Source organism: Ranitomeya variabilis, chromosome 5 (genome assembly GCF_051348905.1).
Source record: "Ranitomeya variabilis isolate aRanVar5 chromosome 5, aRanVar5.hap1, whole genome shotgun sequence".
Taxonomy (NCBI): Eukaryota; Metazoa; Chordata; class Amphibia; order Anura; family Dendrobatidae; genus Ranitomeya; species Ranitomeya variabilis.
This window is the reverse complement of record NC_135236.1, coordinates 490806044-490827846: the sequence shown is the minus strand read 5'-3', so window position 1 is coordinate 490827846 and position 21803 is coordinate 490806044. Positions and strand designations below refer to the sequence as shown.

General features: G+C 45.8%; 1 protein-coding gene across 1 annotated transcript in view; it reads left to right on the top strand.

Annotated features, from left to right (window-relative positions):
• Nucleotides 1-21803, top strand: part of LOC143776330 (sodium-coupled monocarboxylate transporter 1-like) — a 95435-nt gene that overhangs the window by 61540 nt on the left and 12092 nt on the right. Inside the window, exons 11-14 of the mRNA XM_077265597.1 lie at nt 2399-2485; nt 2662-2870; nt 3043-3146; nt 12159-12241. Coding sequence (XP_077121712.1) covers nt 2399-2485; nt 2662-2870; nt 3043-3146; nt 12159-12241 — 483 coding nt within the window. The remainder of the gene's footprint in view (nt 1-2398; nt 2486-2661; nt 2871-3042; nt 3147-12158; nt 12242-21803) is intronic.

Sequence of the window (21803 nt, the reverse complement as noted above, 5' to 3'; positions counted from 1 at the left end):
TTTGGAGGTTTTCGGCTGGAGCTGCGGCAGTGCCGGGCACTTTCCCTATCCTTGGGGCTGCCTCCTCAGCGCTCCTAAATGACCGCCTTATATTGACTTTGACACTTTTAAGAAGTGATTTTCTTGTATAAAAGTAGAAAAGGATAAACAAATATATATAAACTAGATGGTGGCCCGATTCTAACGCATCGGGTATTCTAGAATATGTATGTAGTTTATTTATGAAGATTTAAGAATAATGCAATGAATACACAGGATTTTCCTGGTAAAATATATACATTATCATTAAATTTTATTGCTCATAGAACTTAATACAACTGAACGAAATTATTAAACCGATCATCAAAATACATAAACCATTACATGAATATCTAACTGTATTTAAATAAATCATAGGACGAAAGAAGTACATCGACACTATAATATATTTGTTAACAATATCAACCCAAAATATTTTTGTACACCACATTGACTGACTGAACGTGTTCAGTAAACGTGAGTGAACTATGTCGCACTGTGACTGACAGAACGTGTTCAGTGAACATGAGTGAACTACGTCACACTGTGACTGACAGAACTTATTCAGTAGACGTGAGTGAACTATATCGCACTGTGACTGACAGAACTTGTCCAGTAAACGTGACTGAACTACATCACACTGTGACAGAACTTGTTCACTAAACGTGGCTGAACTACGTGGCACTGTGACTGACAGAACTTGTTCAGTAAACATGAGTGAACTACGTCACACTGTGACTGACAGAACCTGTTCAGTAAACGTGACTGAACTACATGGTACTGTGACTGACAGAACTTGTTCAGTAAACGTGAGTGAACTACGTGGCACTGTGACTGACAGAACTTATTCAGTAAACATGATTGAACTACGTGGCACTGTGACTGACAGAACTTGTCCAGTAAACGTGACTGAACTACATCACACTGTGACTGACAGAACTTGTTCACTAAACGTGGCTGAACTACGTGGCACTGTGACTGACATAACTTGTTCAGTAAACGTGACTGAACTACGTGGCACTGTGACTGACAGAACTTGTTCAGTAAATGTGAGTGAACTATGTGGCGACCAATCAGTGACGCGGGATTTCTGTTACAGACAAACAAACAGAATTAGACGATTATATAGTAGATTGATACTGCATTGGTCATTTTTTATGACAGCTTGACTTTACAGGTATTCTGCCCTCATTCCTATGCTCGGCCACTTTTATTGGCGCCTTTTTCATAAAATCACTTTATTAGCTAGAGTCCTTATACTTATAAGCTGTGGCTCCATCCATCCTCCTACTGTTGATTAAAGCACCATGGCATTGGTTTTTTAATTGCAGCACTGGAGTGGTGCTTCTAATGTAAGTTCCTTGCCTCTTGCCTTATACTTACCAGTTGCCGTCTTCACCTTCTTTCTCCGCCGCTGCCGTTGGTCTCCTGCAGTCTGTGACCAGGTGAATAGCTCAAGTGTTTGCTGGAATGAGCCAGGGGTCGCTTTTCAATGCTAGCCAATGAGAGCCTCATTCTATCTCTCATAGTCTTCCATTGAGAACTTGTGTCCATTACTTCCGACTTTTGACCAGTCGGGAGTCGCAATCACAAGATGACGCTGCGTGACCGGAGCAGCGCCGATAAAAGGTGAAGTTGCCAACAGATAAGTATAAGACTAGGGGCTGGGACCTCAGATTAGATTATAATTAGATTATAATACCAAGCACAATAAATCAATACGTTAATACTGTAAATAGAAAGAATCTGTCAGCTACTGGAGGTAGGATTGTCGGAGGGGTTAAAGTTCATGAATATTGAGGACTTCAGTGCGTACTGCAGCAGGACGATAATATTAAAATGTTAAACGTAATGAATAGATGGATATGGCACTCATCAGAAAAAAATCACTTAATTCAATGCATGTACTGGGGAAAAGAGGTATGGAGCAGAGCTCAAACGGCCGTTTCACGCAATCAGCGGTTGTCGTCAGGGTAGGGACGGGGTAAAACAGCCACATCCTCACACATTCATGCCTTGAGAAAGCGCTAATGGCATGAAAGAGCCGTGGGCTATCTGCTCCATATTTCCTTTTACCTGTTCTTGTACATGCACAGAATAAAGTGATTGCACAGAATAAAGCTGGTGACTGACGTTTCTGCTTGCTTTAAACATTGTGCTTGTTCACTATACTTGAGCACTATCTGCCAAGCCTGTTATTATGACTGTCCGTATGTCAGCTGATGTCGTCATGAAGGTAGTGTTGATTACTTTATTACATAAATGTGAAATGTTGAAATCCTTTCAGTGATAAGGATAAGCAGATCTTAAAACCACAGCAAGGTAATATTACGGTAATAATCTGTGCAATTAGAATAATAGTGTGTTTCCTTTGTAACAGGCGGCATTGTCTATATTTGCTATGGTTGGAGGCCCCCTTCTTGGATTATTTTCCTTAGGATTGTTTATACCTTTCTGCAATCCTTTGGTAAGTATTCTTTAAAGAAAATTCTGTTTTCTGAATTCTCAAGAGCAGCAAATGTTATTCGACTCAAGTTTACAGCTCTGCTTCACTTCTCCAGTAGCTAAGAGAAGGTGAGAAGGAAGAGCTTACTACTCTCATAGACCCGTCATACTAATTTGATGCAACATTTTCATGTACAGGGAGCAATTGTGGGGCTGCTTTTTGGGTTCGCTATGTCTTTATGGGCTGGAATAGGGGCTCAGATCCATCCCCCACTGCCTGAACGAAGTAGACCTCTACCATTGTCCACTGCCTCTTGTGATTTCACTGATACCATGAACATCACGACTGTTACGGAAATGACCATAACAATGGTTGTCTCAGCAGCACAAGATCAAGCCAGTGAGAGGTGAGAAAGATATATAACTCTTACATTCTTGAATTTGCTTTGATTTTTATATCTATTAATGACTTTGCTTCTAACAAATCAGAATGATTTTATCAGTGATACAACCACAATTGAAAATGATTGTACAGTCCATAATGTCAGTTTCCTCTGTCCACTCTTGTTTTCCTTTTAGGCCAGTTCTTGCTGACTATTGGTATTCGTTATCGTACTTATACTTCAGCATTTTGGGGACACTTGTGGCTGTATGTGTTGGCATAATTGTTAGTCTTTTGACAGGTATGTATTAAATTGGTGGTTTTGGTAAAATTACGATGCTGAATACAAAATAAAACAAAGATGTGATCCTACAACAGGTTAAAGCTGGCATCATGCATACTTTAAATGTCAAGTATTTGATTATCCCCAGCACTCCAAATATACAATTTTCAAAGGGGTAGTTACAGATAAGTGGCTGCCAGACATTTCTGTAGGCACACGGGGAGAACATACAAACTCCTTGCAGATGTTGCCTTTGTGGGATTTGGACCCAGGACTCCAGCGCTGCAAGGCTACAGTGCTAACCACTGAGCCACTGTGCTGCCGATTGGGTAGAAGCTAGCTTCTAGTACAGGGGGGAAACCGCTAAAGAAGACAAAAGTTATTTAATGGCCAGAAATATTCATACTGCTCATGTACATGTAATAGAATGCAGGTACTGAGTATGTCACCATGGAATAGACAGACCAACAGTTGAGGGGTTTAATAACAGGGATATGGTTCTCCTCGCAGGGAGGAAGCAATGCAAAATAACTAACAATAAAACAATGCAAAAATACGGGAGTTAAACAATATAACCGAATTAAGCAGGATTCCTTGAGAAAAGAACACTTATCAGTCTGAAGATGACTTGCTTGGAGGGTTGTCTTCTCCAACGTAGGCGCCGAGAAACAGTGGCACTTGACGTCCCTCTGTTGTCCGTGGGCAGAGTAGTCTCTGAGAGCCTGCTGCCTGGGGTTTCGGGAGTTAATGTGGTATGCACAGGCTCTGAGTCTTTAACTTTTACAGCACAACCTGGAAATCGGGGCTCCGCACTGTTGTCTCTATACCAGGAAAACAGGGGCTCCGCAATGTTAAGTCTCTGTACCAGGAAAACAGGGGCTCCGCAATGTTAAGTCTCTGTACCAGGAAAACAGGGGCTCCGCAATGTTCAGTCTCTGTACCAGGAGTCAGGGGCTCTGTACTGTTAAGTCTCTGTACTGATACCGCGGGGACCAGGGTGTCATAGTCTCTAAAACGGGTCTCAAAGTGCCCCTCTCCAGTCACAGCAGAGTCCGCTTTATGTACTCACGAGATACAGTTTTTCTGGGAAGTCTCTCTCTATTTGTCCTCAGACCGGGAGCTCTCTCTCTCTCTCTTCTGAAGCGCAGCTGCACCCTGCTCTGCACGCTGCTCTGTCTCCTGCGCGCGTCCCTTTCCCGCCCTGTGGCTGCTTCCTTTCTGTCCCAGTCTATCAGTCTTTCCCTAGGGAACCCGCAGCACAGCTCAATGGTTCCGGGCACAGAGCCAAGAAGGTAACCGCCCCCAGACTCTTCTTGTGCTTTTAACTCCTTACATTCCCCCCCTCTTTCTGCTCGCCATTCCACGGGCGAGATCTTCAGGAGTTCCTGTTGGCAATCTTCCAGTCCTTGCACAATCTGCTGCCAGATGAACTCGTCCTGATTGTAGCGAACAGGGGGTACACCAGCCGTTGAACGTTCAGAGCGTCTCAAACCAGCAGGGGTGGTGGTGTCAGCTGCTGTGGGAGGAGTCGAGGCTTCCTCTGATACGTTGGTAGAATCTGGCACCAGCCCTGTCCTTGGGTTCACTGGAAGAGATTCGTAGTCTTCCTCGTCTTCCACATCTACATTGATTACTGGCGCCGCCGGTGGGGGTGCTGGAGTCAATTGGACTGATTCAGGATCTCGAGACAAACATGGGCGCAACATATTCCTGTGCAGCGTGCGGGTGGGAGTCCCTTCTTCCGTTTCGGGCTGGACCTCATAAACGGGGCCCCCGTTGCCGAGCCGCCGCTTCACTCGGTACGGCCTTTTCTCCCACCGGTACTCTAGTTTGTTGTGTGGGCGCTTTTCCCTCACTAAGACTCGGTCTCCAGGCCGCAGGGCTGTCCCCTTTTGAGGAGCTACCTGGGGATGCTCCAATTCTTGCAGCCGGTCCTGCACTAGACGTTGAATTGTCCGCAGCCGACGACGATGTTCTTGAACCCAGGAGTACACCCCCGTCCGTGGGTAGTCCTCCTCGGGTTCCAGCGCCAGCTCTGCCAGTCCCTTCCCGGGTCGGCCAAAGAACAGAGAGTAGGGGGTGAATCCGGTGGTGCTGTGTTTACGATTGTTATACGCCCACACCAATTCAGGGACGGACTCAGTCCACTTCGCCTTCTGGTCCTCCTCCAGGGTCCTCAGCATTTGAATCAGAGTGCGGTTAAATCTTTCACAAGCCCCATTCCCCTGTGGATGATAAGGGGTGGTCCGGGACTTATCGATTTTGTACAGCTGGTGCAGCTCCTCCATCACTCTTCCGAGGAAGCAGGCCCCTTGATCAGAATGAATGCGCTTGGGACACCCGTACACCTGGATGAAGTGTTTGCAGATTGCGTGAGCCGCAGACTCGGCAGTCTGGTCCCGCGTGGGCGTCACTACGGCAAATTTAGTAAAGTGGTCTATCATCACTAAACAATGCTCATAACCTTGGTGTGCTGGTCCAATTGTCAAGTAATCTATTGCCAGTAGGTCCATGGGGCCAGAAGACCTCACCGTCTCTGTGGGAGCTCGTTGTTCTGGTGGTTTGACCAGCTCACAACTTCTGCATTGCCGACATACTTTATCCACAGTGTTCCTTAAGTGGTGGTGATAAAATAGGCGCTGTAACCACTGGATAGTCTTTTCTGGCCCAAAGTGTGCTCCTTTCTCATGTGCTTCCTTAGCCACCTGGTCTATCATGGACAAGGGAATCACTGTCTGCCATACAAGACTGAGTTCAGTTTGCAGGAATACCTTCCGGTACAGGATACCATCCCGCAACTCGAGCCTCTCCCACTGGCGTAGCATCTTCAGTACTTCAGGTGACATGGACCTCCTCTCTTGTCGATTGGGCATTTGTTCAGACACGACCCACCTTCTCAACTGAGCTAGCTCCGGATCCTCCTGCTGTACTCGGACCCACTCATCGCGAGGCTGCTCCAGCAAGTTCACACAGGCCTCTTCCTGTTCAATTTCCCGCGCCGCTGCCACCGTCCTGACAGTCTCTCCAAAACCTGGAACCTCTACATCTTCCAGTTCTTCATCCTGGCTGGATGCTGGTTTGCGATAGTTTACTCGGGAGAGGGCATCCGCATGTACATTCTCAGCTCCTCTTTTATACGAAATTCTGTATCGGAACTTGGCCATTCAGGCTACCCAATGTTGTTCTAGGGCGCCTAACTTGGCATTCTCGAGATGGGCCAACGGATTGTTATCGGTGCGTACATGAACTTCTGAGCCAGCCAGATATTCCGCGAACTTCTCAGTCATTGCCCACACCAGCGCCAACAGCTCCAACTTAAATGAACTGTAGTTTTCTGGATTCCTTTCTGAGTCATGCAGAGACCGACTGGCGTATGCGATGACGCGCTCTCTCCCGTCCTGCATCTGCGACAGTACAGCCCCGAGGCCCTGCAGGCTCCCATCAGTGTGCAAGATGAACGGTTGTGTGAAGTCAGCGTAGGCCAGCACGGGGGCCTCCGTCAAAGCCTTCTTCAAAGCCAAGAATGCCTCCTCCTGATGCTTCCCCCACTGTATGTTCCTGTTTTTGGCGCAAGAGGGCACTCCCCTCAACAACTCCTGGAGTGGATTAGCAAGGCGGGTAAAGTCTTTTACAAAGCGTCTGAAATCTCACGTGAGTCCCAGGAACGCACGCACATCTTTCACCGTTTTTGGAGTTGGCCACTCTTGTACCGCAGCGATCTTCTCCTGGGAAGGCCTCACCCCTTCAGCGGAGACAACATGTCCCAAGTATTCAATCTCGGTACGGAAGAGGTGGCATTTCTGGGGTTTCACTTTCAAGCCATGCTTCTGTAGCCGACTCAGAACTTGCTCTAGCCTCTGCAGATGCTCCTCAAAGGTGGGGGCAAAGACGATGATATCATCCAAGTAGATCAAAGTGGCTTCAAAGTTCAGGTCTCCCAGACATCTCTCCATGAGTCGCTGAAATGTTCCTGGGGCGTTTGCTAGGCCAAAGGGCATCCGGTCAAACTCATACAGTCCCATCGGAAGGATGAAAGCCGTCTTGGCGCGGTCTTGCTCAGACATGGGCACCTGCCAGTAGCCGCTGGCCAAGTCTAACGTGAAGAAATATCTGGCATTCCCTAGTGCCGTCAGGGACTCCTCTATCCTGGGCAGTGGGTATGAGTCCCGCACTGTGCAAGCGTTGAGCCGCCGATAGTCCACACAGAACCGCAGGGACCCGTCTTTCTTTCTCACCAAGACGATAGGGGCAGCCCACGGGCTCTGACTCTCACGTATAACTCCCTTCTTCAGCATGTGTGACAGCATTCCCTTCACCTCCTGGTACATCTGTGGGGGTATTTGGCGGTACCGTTCCCGGATTGGTGCCGCATCCCCGGTGGGTATCTCGTGGGTGATGGCCATGGTACGTCCAAAGTCATCTTCATCTTTGGCGAACGCATCCTGAAATTTCCCCAATACAGCTTCTACCTGAGGTACCTGCTGCGGAGTAAGTTCCGAGAGCTCCGCCCTCATGCGTTCCAGTATCTGGCGCCCTTCTTGCATTAATCTGGGGTCCGGAGCTGCCTCCGCCTTGACGGTCACCAGCCACTGGTCTTCTGGCCTTGCTGTCAGCTGTACCGCCTCAGTGGGGACCAACTCGTCTGGAAGGCCCAGGACTTGAGCGACTTCGCTTCTAGGGGGCAACGTTGTATCTGTCTCCCCCAAATTGATACAGCGCACAAGGACAGTTCCATCCCGCACGGTAGCCAGGGACCGTGCGACCAATATTCCTGACGGCAGCTGGTCGGCTCTGCTGGGCTCAATTTGGACTTCGACCCCCTCCAGCGGGATGCCAGCTCATACAGGCAGGGGAAGCACTGTCTGCCCAGGGGGCAACACTCGATTGACGGAGGCGGGGACGACGACTTTGCCGAGTTCCTTTCCGTCGCTGTATGCTTCCCGGACCTGGGCGGTCCGTATCAGTTGTTGGAAGACACTTCTCTGGGGGGTTTGATCGCTCCATTGTTGTAGGAACTGTTCCGGGGACTCGTTGAAAACGAGGCTTCCGAGGTCTTTTAACACATTCATGCCCAGGGTCACGGTATGGTCTTTAGCTACCTCTCCATCCACCAGTACCACTCCTCTCCTCCCGAGGTCTTTTCCGCAGACTTCTATGTTCATCCATACCACCCCTGCGACCGGGATGGGCAAGTGATTGGCCACCATAAGTTTGATCACAGGGCCCCATTCGGGCCGTAGCGCCTCTGTGAAGTGATGGCGGAAATATCTCTCAGGCATGGTGGTCACTTGTGAGCCGGTGTCCATCAAGCATCGCACTGCTCTTCCATTGATTTCTGCCCAGACCAGAGGGCACATGGAAACAAGGCTGTGGAGACTTTTACTCCTCCTCCTCTGTTCTTCACGCTCTGAGCGGCGCCCCTCAAGCCCAGAGCCACCTAGTTTAAAGGAGGATGTGAGGATGGTCGGCTCCACCGGGGACACCATCGAGCAATGTGGCCGGACTCTCCACAAGTGTAGCATGTAAGAGGGCTTCTCCTCCTGGTAGTTTCACCCTCCCTTCGGGGGGCAGCTTCTCTGTCTCGCACCAGAGGGCCAGGCCCCTCTGCCAGAGTTCTTCTGGTGGCCGCCATTTCTTCACGGACCTGTCTAATCTCCATTCTCAGGTCCTCCACCCACTGGGGAATATTGTCTGCGGTGGTGGTTACCTCCCCGCTCTGCACCCTTCCTACCAGCCCCGTCACTCCCTGTTCTTGTTCTCGCACACGCGCCTCACTGCCAACCTCAGAGAAAGTCATGTCTGGCTTTACTCGCATGCGCTCTCGTAGTGCCTGTTTCATCATTGCGTCACGCAGTCCTGTCACTAGCTGATCTCTGAGCACCACATCAACTGACCCTACTCCTACACCGTCCTTTCGTCTGATAGCAGTGTGAAGCTCTTGTAGGGCGTTCATGAATTGGGTCACGGTCTCCCCCTCCCGTTGTACCCGGTGAAACAGTCGCATGCGAAGTTCCCCTACGTCAGTGGGGTCCCCATGCGTTTCCTCAAGTATGCGTAGCACTTTGTCCAGGGTATCTCTCTCCCGGGGGGACCTATGCATGACAGAATCCCGCGCCTCCCCCTCCAGGGCCATCAATGCAATTTCTGCCTCCAGGGCTGGTGTCATGGGGTGCATACGCATCATTCCCCGGATGCGCTCTGTCCAACTCCACAACATTACATTGTTCCCAGTGAACCTTGGCAAATTATTCAACATGGCTCCCAGGGAAATGCTAGACCTGGGAGCATCCCCAGCTGCTTGGTCTGCCCTGTCCGCGCTACCGTGTGACATCCTGCCGACTACGCCAGATGTAATAGAATGCAGGTACTGAGTATGTCACCACGGAACAGACAGACCAACAGTTGAGGGGTTTAATAACAGGGATATGGTTCTCCTCGCAGGGAGGAAGCAATGCAAAATAACTAACAATAAAACAATGCAAAAATACGGGAGTTAAACAATATAACCGAATTAAGCAGGATTCCTTGAGAAAAGAACACTTATCAGTCTGAAGATGACTTGCTTGGAGGGTTGTCTTCTCCAACGTAGGCGCCGAGAAACAGTGGCACTTGACGTCCCTCTGTTGTCCGTGGGCAGAGTAGTCTCTGAGAGCCTGCTGCCTGGGGTTTCGGGAGTTAATGTGGTATGCACAGGCTCTGAGTCTTTAACTTTTACAGCACAACCTGGAAATCGGGGCTCCGCACTGTTGTCTCTATACCAGGAAAACAGGGGCTCCGCAATGTTAAGTCTCTGTACCAGGAAAACAGGGGCTCCGCAATGTTAAGTCTCTGTACAAGGAAAACAGGGGCTCCGCAATGTTAAGTCTCTGTACCAGGAGTCAGGGGCTCTGTACTGTTAAGTCTCTGTACTGATACCGCGGGGACCAGGGTGTCATAGTCTCTAAAACGGGTCTCAAAGTGCCCCTCTCCAGTCACAGCAGAGTCCGCTTTATGTACTCACGAGATACAGTCTTTCTGGGCAGTCTCTCTCTATTTGTCCTCAGACCGGGAACTCTCTTTCTCTCTCTTCTGAAGCGCAGCTGCACCCTGCTCTGCACGCTGCTCTGTCTCCTGCGCGCATCCCTTTCCCGCCCTGTGGCTGCTTCCTTTCTGTCCCAGTCTATCAGTCTCTCCCTAGGGAACCCGCAGCACAGCTCAATGGTTCCGGGCACAGAGCCAAGAAGGTAACCGCCCCCAGACTCTTCTTGTGCTTTTAACTCCTTACATACACACGATAGTTAAATGTACACTTACAGTACAAATTAACCCCTTCACAACCTATGACATATAGGTACGGCACAGGTTGTGTCCCTGCACTACATGCGGGATCCGACTCTGAGCCCGCATGTTTTCCTGCACATGACAGCTGATCTGATCAGCTGTCATGTGCTTCTAACAGCCGCAGGTGGAATCACAATCCATAAGCGGCTGTTAACATGTTAAATGCTGCTGTCAAACTCCTACAGCGGCATTTACTATTGCCGCATTGAAAGCGCCTCACTGATCCTGCCCATTGACATCCGTGTCACATAACCACGGGTCGCCAGTGGGTTGGCATGACAACCTGGGGTCTGCAGGAGACCTCTGTGGTTGTCATTGCCAGAATGCTATGAGCACTGCCCTGTGGCTGGCCCTCATAGCAGGTGATCATTTTAGCCATATACAGCAGAGCCGCAGTCCTTTAAATAAATTCATGTGCTTCCTGCCAAAACAACTGTCTCTTGTAATACATTTTATAGATTTAGACGGAAGATAAGAAACCTTGTGATAATTCTTATTTTCATTCACTCTCAAAAACTCCTCAAACCTGCTGCTATAAAACTATGGAGAAGGGATTGGGGAGACGTTGGAGGGAAACAAAAAGCAGAATGGCACAGAGGAAAGAGAAGCTGCTGAAGCTTCTAGTGCACTGAAGAAAACTGCTAAAAAATGCAGGATACAAGTCATTTAATGACCGGTAATAGCATTATTACTCATATACACGCCCACCGATGACAGCTAAAAGTATACTTACACTACTTTTTTTTATTTATTGACTTCTTCATATGCCAGATATTAATTTTCTAACTTTGTTGTTGTTATTTGTGGGAGGTGTTGTTTTCCGTAGACTAACCATCACACTCAGTTATCACCCGCTGTGTGAGTAACATGATTTGTATGCACCCTGGCTTCATCAGAGCACTATGCATGCCAGGGAGGCAGCAGTGACATAGGACCAAGGCAGCTACAATATTTCCAGGGCTGGAGGTAATGGCTGGCTGAATCCCACGTCACCACTACCTACTTGGGCATGCATAGGGCACCGATAGCTAAGGTGCATTTATTTGGCTGGCCGGGCATTGTCACGAGGCAGAGATGTGCAAAGAACCAGCAGTGATGCCACTCTTGCAAATCATGTAACGGACACCCACATGGGCATGATAACATGATTATTGGGATTATTAGGGATATATCAGGGTAGTCTTATAGTTACTCATATTTTAGTCTTTTTTTTCTATTTGGCCCCAATTACACTCTCTGAATCACTTGATGAAGGAAGAGGACACTCCAAAATGACATAATTCCTCCTAGTTTTGGAATACGTAATATAGTAAAGCAAGGAATTAGCAGGGAGTTAATTAGAGCAGGCTGTCGCAATGAGTCATCAAGTCCATTATCAATAAATATTAGTTTGGTAAGCATTTTATTATAATTACTTGACACCACAAAGTTCTGACCAAGTTTCCTTATCTTCTTGCCAAGACTCTAGTACTTGCATCAATGTCTTGCACAATATTTACCCATAATGAGGATAAGGGACTCAATAATGACACAAGTGATCATGTTACATATGATTCAAAGGAGTTAGTAGTATAACTTAAAATGCAGAGATAAATATAAGGTAATGGTTACCACAGGCTTATCATAAATGGAAATTATTTTGCTATAACTATGAATGTAAAATGCAATATTGTTACCCAAAGCCCTAAAATCTCTGCATATATGATATAGGGGGATGGAAACAGAATATAAACCGTGACTATCTCTATGGAAGACAAGATAGTGTACTCGGCATGTTATGCAAGACTGAAAGGGTAAGTAGAAATTCATGCATTTTCCAGTCTGTATGTACAGTAGATGCATAATTTAATACTTGCTGTAATAATTGAGTATACAGCACCCAAAAGACTTGAAAACAGATCTTTACTACATGTTTTAAAAAGACATCAACACTTCTAAATCACCCCAATAAATATGATAATGAATCATCTCCATTTTATGAAATAAGATTTGACATTCATCAAGTAAATCCCTAGTAGTTTAAACAATTTCTAGGGGTTTGTCCACTACTAGGACAACTCCTTCATAACTAATGTTTGGCCCCAATAAAATAATAAAGCCTATACTCACCTCCCATGTCGGCTCCGTTCCAGCGGTGTCGGCACTCGTAGTTGCGGGGCTGTGATGCGGTGGAATGACACGTGACAGTGAGGCCTCACTGTCTCCACCTTCAGACAAACTGAACATGAAGAGGAAATCCAGGATCAGCTGCAGCCCTGGCTTCCTCTTCATCATCAGTTCATGTTAGCACTGCTTGGGCGCCGGTGCCACGTGTTACAACAACTGCATCACAGCCCTATGGAGAGCAAGTGCCAATTAATTTATCGGGGCCGAATATTTAGTTTAAGAAGGGGTTGTCCTAGTACTGTACAACCCCTTTAACTTCTTTAGGTGGTTTGCACGTTAATGACCCGGCCAATTTTTTAAATCCTGACAACAGTCACTATATGAAGTAATAACTCTAAAACGCTTCAACGGATCCCAGTGATTCTGACACTGTTTTCTCGTGACATATTGTACTTCATGATAGTGGTAACATTTCTTTGATATGACTCCCATTTATTTGTTAAAAAAACGGAAATTTGGCGAAATTTTGAAATTTTGAAAATTTCGCAATTTTCCAACTATGAATTTTCATGCCCTTAAATCACAGAGATACTGTATGTCACACAAAATAGTTAATAAATAACATTTCTCTCATGTCTACTTTACATCAGCACAATTTTTGAAACACATTTTTTTTTTGTTAGGAGGTTATAAGGGTTAAAAGTTGACCAGCGATTTATAATTTTTACAACAAAATTTGCAAAACCTTTTTTTTAGGGACCAAATCACATTTGAAGTTCCTTTGAGGGGTCTATATGATAAACAGCAAAGCCACAAAAAGGGGACTTTAAAAAAAATTCAAAGAACAGCAGAAAAAAGGCAGAGATGTTTACCTGCCCAGGCCTCCAAACAAATGCCAGAGGTGTATCCAGCCTTTCCTGCACCCGGGGCAAAGGATCAGTTTGGCCCCAAAAAAACCTTCCCCCCAAAAAATCCTCCCCCATTTGAACCTTACCTCTATTGAAACTGTATGACCAAGCCAAGGTACATTCCTGAATCCCCATAATGTTAAACTAGATACCAATAAAAGTAAAATTAATTGAGACATCAGTAGGTTAAGTGTTTTTGAATATCCATATTGAATCAGGAGCCCCATATAATCCTGCATAAAGGTTAATAATGGCCCCATAAGATGCTCCATAAAGATATTTGCACCATATAGTGCTCCAGAAACGTTGATTATGGCCTTATAAGATGCTCCATAGAGACATTTGCCCCATATTGTGCTGCACAAACGTTATGGCCCCATAAGATGCTCTATACAGACACTTGCCCCATATAGTGCTGCACAAACGTTATGGCCCCATAGATGCTCCATACAGACACTTGCCCCGTTATAGTGCTGCACAAACGTTATGGCCCCATAAGATGCTCTATACAGACACTTGCCCCATTATAGTGCTGCATAAACGTTATGGCCCCATAGATGCTCCATACAGACACTTGCCCCATATAGTGCTGCACAAACGTTATAGCCCCATATGATGCTCCATACAGACACTTGCCCCGTTATAGTGCTGCACAAACATTATAGCCCCATAAGATGCTCTATACAGACACTTGCCCCATTATAGTGCTGCACAAATGTTATGGCCCCATAGATGCTCCATACAGACACTTGCTCCGTTATAGTGCTGCACAAACATTATGGCCCCATACAGGCACTTGCCCCATATAATGCTGCACAAATGTTATGGCCCCATAGATGCTCCATACAGACACTTGCCCCGTTATAGTGCTGCACAAACGTTACGGCCCCATAGATGCTCCATACAGACACTTGCCCCGTTATAGTGCTGCACAAACGTTATGGCCCCATACAGGCACTTGCCCCATATAATGCTGCACAAACGTTATGACCCCATAGATGCTCCATACAGACACTTGCCCCGTTATAGTGCTGCACAAACGTTATGGCCCCATAAGATGCTCCATACAGATATTTGCCCCATTTGCTGTTGCTGCAATAAAAAAAAAAATCACATACTCACCTCTCCGTCGCTCAAGCCCCCGGCACTTTCAATATTCACCGCTCCTCATTCCAGCCGTCGCTCCATCTTCAGCGTCTTCTGCACTGATTTTCAGGCAGAGGGCGCGCACTAACTACGTCACCGTGCCCTCTGACCTCAGCGTCACTGCAGAAGACGGAGCGGCGGCTGGAACGAGGAGCAGGTGAACATCGCGCTGCGCTCCCCCTCCCCGTTATACTCACCTGCTCCTGGCGCTGTGCAGTCCCTGCTTCCCCGGCACTGCTGCTTCTTCCTGTACTGAGCGGTCACCGTTGCCGCTCATTACAGTAATGAATATACGGCTCCACCCCTATGGGAGGTGGAGCCGCATATTCATTACTGTAATGAGCGGTACCATGTGACCGCTCAGTACAGGAAGAAGCTGGGGCGCCGGGCAGCCAGGGACCTGCAGAGACTGCGCCAGGAGCAGGTGAGTATAATTAGACAGCCTCCGCACCCTCTCCCTGGTCCTGCCAACCCCTGGGTATGACTCGACGGGGAGCCTCCTTGGACCGCCGCATCATCAGGCGGCCCGCTGGCGCCCCCCTGTCGGCTGCGCCCAGGGCACATGCCACGGCTGCACCCCCTGGATACGCCACTGACAAATGCACTAACAGGATGCAGTGGACCGATTTAACACAGGTGCAAGAATGCCGATGAGACAACCACTCAACCACTCACAGCCTTCCAATCCATGGAAGGGGTGGTTGCTTGGCATATTAATGTACAAAAATGTCTGCATGCGGCGCTGTTCACATACAGGTGATGCAGAACATCTAGCTTACAGCCTATTGGTGGCGCTCATAGCATTAGATCAGGCGGGCTGCCCAGTACTATCCAAAATGCATCCTGTGTGAACAATATGTGTTTTTTGCACTTTATTTTTATGGGTGCAGCTGGGCCATTTGGCTCTGTAAACTGTGGTGTCTGTTCACACGGGATGCATTTTGGATAGCACTGGGCAGCCCGCCTGATCTAATGGTATGGGCGTCACCAATAAGCTGTAAGCCAGATGCTCTGCATCACCTGTATGTGAACAGCGCCGCATACAGACATTTTTGTACATTAATATGCCAAGCAACCACCCCTTCCATGGATTGGAAGGCTGTGAGTGGTTGAGTGGTTGTCTCATCGGCATTGTTGCACCTGTGTTAAATGGGTCCACTGAATCCTGTTAATGCATTTGTTTGGGGGTCTATATGATAGAAGGTACCCAAAAATGACACCATTCTAAAAACTGCACCCCTCAAGGTACTCAAAACCACATTCAAGAAGTTTATTAACTCTTCAGGTGCTTCATGGGAATTTTTGGAATGTGTAAATAAAAAAATGAACATTTATCATTTTTTTCACAAAAAAATTACTTCAGATCCAATTTTTTTTATTTGGACAAGGGTAACAGGAAAAAATCGACCCATATGTTTGTTATGTAATTTCTCCTGAGCATGCTGATACCCCATATGAGGGAGAAAACCACTGTTTGGGCGCACGGCAGAGCTCGGAAGGGACGGAGCGCTATTTGACTTTTTGAATGCAAAATTTGCTAGAACAATTGGCGGATGCCATGTCTCATTTGGAGAGCCTCTGATGTGCCTAACAGTGAAAATTTATACCATTTTGGAATCTAGACCCCTCAGGGAATTGATTTAGATGTGTGGTGAGCACATTAAACCCTTAGGTGCTTCACAGAAGTTTATAACGTTGAGCCATAGAAATAATAAAATCACATTTTCCTCACAAAAATTTTATTGTAGCCAAAAATTTAGAATTTTTATAAGGGTAACATGAGAAATGGCACCATACAATTTGTTGTGCAGTTTCTCCTGAGTATGTTGGTAACCCATATGAGGGAGAAAACTACTGTTTGGGTACATGGCAGGGCTCAGAAGGGAAGGAGCGTCATTTGACATTTTGAATGTAAAATTTCCTGGAATTATTAGCGGACGTCATGTCCCATTTGGAGAACCCCTAATGTGCATAAACAGTGGAAACACCCCACAAGTGACACCATTTTGGAAACTAGATGCCTCAAGGAATGTATTTAGATGTGTGGTGAGCACCTTGAACCCCCAGGTGCTTCACAGAAGTTTAGAACGTTGAGCCGTGAAAACAAAAAAATCACATTTTCCCCACAAAAATGTTATTTTGGCCCCAAATTTGGCATTTTCATAAGTGCAACAGGAAAACTTGCACCATACAATTTGTTGCGCAATTTCTCCTGAGTACGCCAATACCCCATATGTGGAGGAATACTACTTTTGAGGCACAGTGCAAAGCTCAGAAGGGAAGAGGCTCCATATTGGAATTCAGATTTTTCTGCAATGGTTTGAGGGAGCCATGTCACATTGGCAGAGCCCTTGATGTGCCAGAACAACAGAAACCTCCTATATGTGAACTCATTTTACAAACTACACTCCCCAATGAAGTCATCTAGCAGTGATCATATTGACACCACGTGTGCCTCACAGAATTTTATAACGCTGAGCAGAGAAGAAAGAATAAATTACATTTTTACCACTAAAATGTTGGTTTAACCCCAAGTTTTTAATTTTTCTAAGGGAAAATAGGATTATTTTTTTTTTACAAAAAACTGAGGTCCATTTTTTCCTGAGAGCGCCAATACCCTACATGAAATCGGGAAATATTTTTCAGGCACAGTGCAAAACTCAGAAGTCAAGAAGCGCCAGATTTTACTGTTATGGTTTGCAGATGCCAAGACCCACTGAGAGAGCACATGAGGTGCCAGAACAGCAGAACCTCCCCATAAGTGACCCCATTTTACAAACTACACCTCTCAATGAATTCATCTCGGGGTGCAGTGATCATATTGACACCACGAGTGTGTCACAGAACTTTATACCATTGGGCACTGAAGAAAAAATAACTACATTTTTACCACAAACATTTTGCTTTAGCCTCAGATTTTACATTTTCACAGAAGTGGGTAAAAATGGCACCAAAATTCGTCCCATAATTTCTACTGAACGTGGCAATATCCCATATGTGGCTGTACAGTATTAGTTAGCCATATGGAGAGACTCTGGAGAAACGGAGCGCTATTTGCCTCCTGGAGCGCAGATTTTCCCAGAACAATTTGCCGACTCCATATACAGAACCCCTAATTTCTACAAGAACAGAAACCCCCCTTCCTCAAATGACCCCATTTTGGAAACTATACCCCTTGGGGAATTTATCTACAGATCTACAGGTGTAGTGACTCCATGGGTATTTTCCAGAAACAAGCAGCAAATGAATGTTGCTGAGTGAAAATTGCAAACTGCCTCTGTAGTGACCAGTACACTGCAGTCACCAGCACGTTATGCTCAGCCCGTGCTTCTGGAGACAAGCACCTGTAAGTTAGGTGGGCTCTCATCACTTCAGAAATGCCAAACATGTGGACGTTATATGCGGTTTAGGTACACTGTGGGGATCAGAAGGGTGGGGACATTTGGATTTGAGGCCATGTGCACACGTTCAGGATTTTTCACGTTTTTTTCACGTTTTTTCGCTATAAAAACGTGATAAAAACGCGAAAAAAACGCTTACATAGGCCTCCTATTATTTACAGGGTATTCCGCATTTTTTGTGCAAATGTTGCATTTTTTTCCGCGAAAAAATCGCATCGCGGAAAAAAAAGCAACATGTTCATTAAAAATGCGGAATTGCGGGGATTCCACACACCTAGGAGTGCATTGATCTGCTTACTTCCCGCACGGGGCTGTGCCCACCATGCGGGAAGTAAGCAGATTATGTGCGGTTGGTACCCAGGGTGGAGGAGAGGAGACTCTCCTCCACGGACTGGGCACCATATAATTGGTAAAAAAAAAAGAATTAAAATAAAAAATAGTGATATACTCACCCTCTGATGGCCCCCGAAGTGTTCCCGCCTCTCCCGTGCATGCTCTCTCTTCCGTTCCTATAGAATAGATGGTGTGGTTCAGGACCTGTGATGACGTCGCTGTCTTGTGATTGGTCGCGTGACCGCTCATGTGACTCACGTGACCAATCACAAGCCGCGACGTCATCGAAGGTCCTGAACCACACCGACATCTATAGGAACGGACGCCGCTGAGATCGGCTGTCTGCAGAGGGTGAGTATAACCATTTTTTTATTTTGTTTATTATTTTTAAACATTCTATCTTTTACTATAGATGCTGCATAAGCAGCATCTATAGTAAAAAGTTGGTCACACTTGTCAAACAGTATGTTTGACAAGTGTGACCAACTTGTCAGTCAGTTTTCCAAGCGATGCTACAGATCGCTTGGAAAACTTTAGCATTCTGCAAGCTAATTACGCTTGCAGAATGCTAAAAAAAAACGCGAAAAAAACAGAAAAAAAACGCAAAAAAAAAATGCGGATTTCTTGCAGAAAAATTCCGGTTTTCTTCAGGAAATTTCTGCAAGAAATCCGGACGTGTGCACATACCCTGAGAGCGGAGAATTTGCTGAATTTCTTTTGGCTTTTCTAGAGCCTTTGTACTACCAGTAATGTGGACGCCCCCTATATCTCCATTATCAGATGACAGACCTGAATGGGGACTTGCTTTTATGTGGATTGAGTTGATGCTTTTATTGGGAACATTTTACATAACGTGTGGGAACACATTTATTCGGCGCTCTACGCTGACCACTTACTTTGGGGTTTCCAAAGTAAATCTCTGAGTGATGTGATTCAGATGAAATCCCTGATCAATTCACTATAATGAACTCTGGACTCCATCTGGCCACTGTTCAGCAGACCCCTTCTTTTCAGAAGTGCCCAAAACTGTGTCTGACGGCACTTTTCAACAATCCTAAATAGACTGACACTGCCGGATTACAGGTCAGACAGCGTCCACAGTCCCTCCATCTGCCTCATTATAGGGAATCTTCTGCCAGAGGTTCCGTCTAAATCACGTATTTCAAAGATTTATACGGAAACCCCGATGCAAGCGGTCAGCGCAGAGTGTAGGATAAATGTGCGCCGACCCTTGATGCGATCTTTTGGAGTCAGAATGAAAAAATCAATAGCAGGTAAAGAATTTATTTATTTTTTATGCCGCTACTCATGTGGTATAAGTGATTAGGTGACTTCATTCTTTGGGTCGGTGCAATTATATCAAATTTTTATGTTTAGCTGCTGTCACACACTAAAAAACGCTTTTTATTGCAAAAAATGGTTTTCACATCATCATATTTTGTGAGCTATAATTTTTACATATTTTCGCCCAGAGAGTCATGTGAGGGTTTTTTTTTTACAGGACGAGCTGCCATTTTTATTGGTACCATTTATGGGAACATGACTTTTTTTGATCGCTTTCTATTCTGATTTTTGGGAGGCAGATTGAAGAAAAACCAGCAATTAAGGACATTTTTTGGGGGGTTATGCCATTCAACGTGTGGTAAAATTGATAAGACAGTTTTATTCTTTGGGTCAGTATGTTTACTGCGATACCTCATTTTTTTTTTTTTATATTTTGCCGCTTTTACACAATAAAAACTATTTTATAGAAAAATAATTATTTTTGCATCACTTTATAAACAGAGCTATAGCTTTTTTATTTTTTCACTGATGGAGCTGTATGGTTCTTGTTTTTTGCGGGATAAGATGAGGTTTTTAGCGGTACCTTGTTTATTTATATCCGTCTTTTTTTATTGCGTTTTATTACGCATTTTGTTCGGCGGAATGATGATAAAGCATTGTTTTTTGCTTTGTTTTTTATTTATTTTTATGGTGTTCACTAAAGGCATTAACTAGTGGGACAGTGTTATAGTTTGGGTCGTTGCGGATGTGGCGATACCAAATATGTGCACTTTTATTGTTTATATATATTATTTTCATACAAATATTTATTTTTAGATACAATGTCTTTTGATTATGATTATTTTTTTATTTAAAAAAATATTTTTACAATTATTTAACAAATTTTTGTTTTACTTTTCTACTACCTTTTTTTGCAGGCTGATCGCTTGTACAGTATGGGGATGCAGCATCATCCCCATGCTGTATAAAGTATCAGCTCTGCACTGACAGAGTAAGCTGATGATCATGCACTTCGCATGATCAGCAAGTTTCCTAGCTCTGGTGACCGGATGTCATCATGATGACATCGGGTCACCACATGGCAACGATTGGGACCCCGCGTCACGCCGCGGGGTCTCCGATCCAAAGGCAGAGGGGCTGACAGCCCTCTGCCAGCTCCCAGAATACTTTGATCGCAGCATTTCAGGGGTTAAAGTGCTGGGGGCAGTGTATGGCTGCTCCTGGCACTTAGCACTGGGTTTTCAGCTGTCAGAATCAGCTGACACCCCGTGGCAATTGCATGCGCACCACCCAGTGTGTATTTCCTTGTTGCTTCATGAAATGTAATTTTGAGGTGTTGCTTTTATTTTTAAACAATAAATAAAATTCTATTTTGCGGTATGTAGATTATGCTTCATTATTACAGTAGATATTATAAGTATTTTTTCAAGTAGCTATCTTTTAACTCTAAATGTTAAACAATACTCAAGATGAGCGCCCAATCAGATGTCACTGTTTTTCTGCATGAGCGCTTACTGTGTTTTTACTGAGAGCATTCATACTTATCATAGTCTATGGAGCATTTCACATGTTAAAGGGAACCTGTCACCCCCAAAATCGATGGTGAGGTAAGCCCACAGTCATCAGGGGCTTATCTACAGCATTCTGTAATGCTGTAGATAAGCCCCTGATGATACCTGAAAGAGGAGAAAAAGACGTTAGATTATACTCACCCAGGGGCGGTCCCGCTCCAATGGGCGTCGCAGGTCTGTTCCGGTGCCTCCTATCTTCATTCCATGACGTCCTCTCCTGGTCTTCACGCCGCGGCTGCGGCACAGGCGTACTTTGTCTGCCCTGTTGAGGGCAGAGCAAAGTACTGCAGTGTGCAGTCGCCGGAAAGGTCAGAGAGTCCCGGTGCCAGCGCACTGCAGTACTTTGCTCTGCCCTCAACAGGGCAGACAAAGTACGCCTGCACCGGAGCCACGGCGTGAAGACCAGAAGAGGACGTCATGGAATGAAGATAGGAGGTGCCAGAGCGGACCTGAGACACCCATCAGACCGGACCAACAGCGGGACCGCCCCTGGTTGAGTATAATCTAACCTCTTTTTCTCCTCTTTCAGGTTACATCGGGGGCTTATCTACAGCATTACAGAATGCTGTAGATAAGCCCTTGATGCTGGTGGGCTTACCTCATCAT